At 47.0% G+C, this 2576-nt stretch overlaps 1 protein-coding gene across 1 annotated transcript; it reads left to right on the top strand.

Moving 5' to 3' along the window:
* Positions 1-621: 621 nt before the first annotated feature.
* LOC147453299 (uncharacterized) lies at positions 622-1029 on the top strand. Its single transcript, XM_086519142.1, has one exon. It carries the CDS (start codon positions 622-624, stop codon positions 1027-1029), a length of 408 nt encoding a protein of 135 aa, XP_086375268.1.
* Positions 1030-2576: the final 1547 nt, after the last annotated feature.

Below are 2576 nucleotides of genomic sequence, written 5' to 3'. Positions count from 1 at the left end.
CCGGGCATTGAATCTGATGGTGCAGATGTGCTCCACCCTCTTTCTGAGTAGCCCGAGGCAAGTCCCCCTCAACTCGAGGCGGAGATGTGGACACAGGAGGTGCTCTAGAGGGAGCAGGCTCAGACGTGGGTGGTTTCTCTCTCTCTCTCTCTCTCTCTCTCTCTCTCTCTCTCTCTCTCTCTCTCTCCCCTTTGCTACCCAAAAACACGAGCGGCCTAATCTCTCTCTCTCTCTCTCTCTCTCTCTCTCTCTCTCTCTCTCTTCCCCATTCGAGCTGATCTGCCAGGCGAGGGACTTCCTGGAAAGCCTCTGTGTGTGTGTGTGTGTGTGTGTGTGTGTGTGTGTGTGTGTGTGTCACACACACATACACAGGTGCGGACTGGAGGTCTGATATTTGTCGCCTCAAGCTCTGCAAGGCAGGGGTCTCTCTCTCTCTCTCTCTCTCTCTCTCTCTCTCTCTCTCTCTCGGAAGATGCATGTAGTGCAAAATTGACAAAATTTTCCAAAGTTGCCTGTAGCGCAACACTGTTCATGTGCTTATAGTCTTGGAAGTTCTCTGTTTTGGATGAGGGTATTGTTGGACAAAGGCTTCGAGAAAGTTTTCTAGCTAAAAGGAAATCCATGCTACTGGAAAGGGTGGATAAGTTTGTGAAGGAGATCATGAAGGAGGGGTGGCCTCCAAAAGACGAGCTTGAAGGAAAATTGGTACTAAAAGCTACTTCTGCTGGAGGTAAAGTTGTGAAGACTGATGAGAATAGATGGAGAGGATTTACTCAAAGCAAAGCCAAGATCAATATTGAAATTGGAGGCCAATTTTCTATCCTTGATGGGGTTATCAGTGGTGTCAACATGAAGCTTGAAGAAGATAAGCTCATAATGCAAAAGTGGTCGTTTCAAAACTGGCACGATGGGGAGTACTCTACAATATGTTTTACAATCGAAGAACCTGAGATTGGAATAACGGTTGTGAAGCTGATGCAGATGGATGTTCCCGAAGAGGATAGGTATGGAAATGCCACGGTGGTATGAAGAACCTGAGATTGGAATAACGGTTGTGAAGCTGATGCAGACGGATGTTCCCGAAGAGGATAGGTATGGAAATGCCACGGTGGTATGAATACCCCTAAAGGATGGAAAGATCTATTTTTTTTTTCGATCATGGCTTTAAAGACTTCTTGGCCTGTTTTGGTGATGACCAGATTTCAAATGGCCATGATGACAATTGAAACCGATCAATTACGTTTCTAATAATTTCCATGCTACGCGTGGTGTAACAATAACATGTTCAACCACCGCTTGAGTTCTCTCTCTTGTAAAGAATGAGGATGCAAGAGAGCTACACAAGACAAGCACAAAGCACACAGAGATGGAAAGCTTCTTCTTCTTCTTTACAGAAAAGAGAGTACAAAATGACTAAGTGCTAAAGCTGAAAAGTAGCACATATGTACATGCGGTCACTAAGTGTGAACTCGCTAGAAGCGTACTAGGCTGGCACTATAAGTGTAGTCCAGCTGTAGAATCACTGGCAGAGATCCTCCGTGTGGGTCACCTAACGCGCCAGTGAGTAAATGTCGTAAGCGGCCAAGACCCGTAGTGGATGCCAGCTCTAGGTGTAGAGCTCGACATCTCAACACTCCCCCTCGAGCTCTGCATGTCGCAGAGTCCAAGCATAGTCCGGAAACATCGAAGCTTCTCAGCTCCGAGGGCCTTGGTAAAGATATCCGCTATCTGCTCCTCTGTGCTGACGTAGATCAAGTCGATGTCGCCCGCCAACACTCGCTCTCGAACGTAGTGGTAATGGACCTCTATGTGTTTGGTCCTAGCATGGAACACTGGGTTCCTAGCCAACTGCATGCTGCTGAGGTTGTCACAATGAATGACAATCTGCTGGTCCACCTGCACTCCCAAGTCCTCAAGTAATGTGCATAGCCAAGCTACCTCGCACACCGCAACTGCTGCACCTCTGTACTCGGCCTCTGTGCTCGATAAAGCAACCGTAGGCTGCTTTTTGCTACTCCAAGTATCAGCAGCACTCCCAAAAGAGAACATGAAGCCACTCGTAGATCTCCTATCAACAATGCTACCTGCCCAATCTGCATCTGTATACCCATACAATGCTAATGGTGCATCTGCTGCATAGAACAATGCGTAGTCAAGAGTCCCTTGCACATACCTAAGTGTGCGTCGTACTCCATCCAAATGTGGCTTCCTCGGAAGCTGCATGAACTGACTCTCCAAGCCTACTGTGTAGCTCAAGTCTGGCCTTGTGATAGTCAAGTAGATTAGACTACCCACCATCTTCCTGTACATATTGACATCCTCAACAACATCACCCTTCTCTGCACTCAGCTTTGCATTCACATCCAATGGAATGGAAATCGGCTTACAATCAGCCATACCATACTTTGACAACATGTCCAAAGCATATTGTCTCTATGACAGCCATACACCCTCTGGAGTCCTGATCACCTCAATGCCAAGAAAGTAGCGCAACTCGCCCAAATCTTTCATTTCAAACTCCTGTTTGAGAAGACCCTTCACATGGTCAATCTCCATAGCATTGTCACCAACAATAA

This window comes from Adiantum capillus-veneris, chromosome 8 (genome assembly GCF_014529385.1).
Source record: "Adiantum capillus-veneris isolate H3 chromosome 8, ASM1452938v2, whole genome shotgun sequence".
NCBI lineage: Eukaryota > Viridiplantae > Streptophyta > Polypodiopsida > Polypodiales > Pteridaceae > Adiantum > Adiantum capillus-veneris.
The sequence above is the reverse complement of the archived record's forward strand: the minus strand, read 5'-3'. Positions and strand labels throughout refer to the sequence as shown.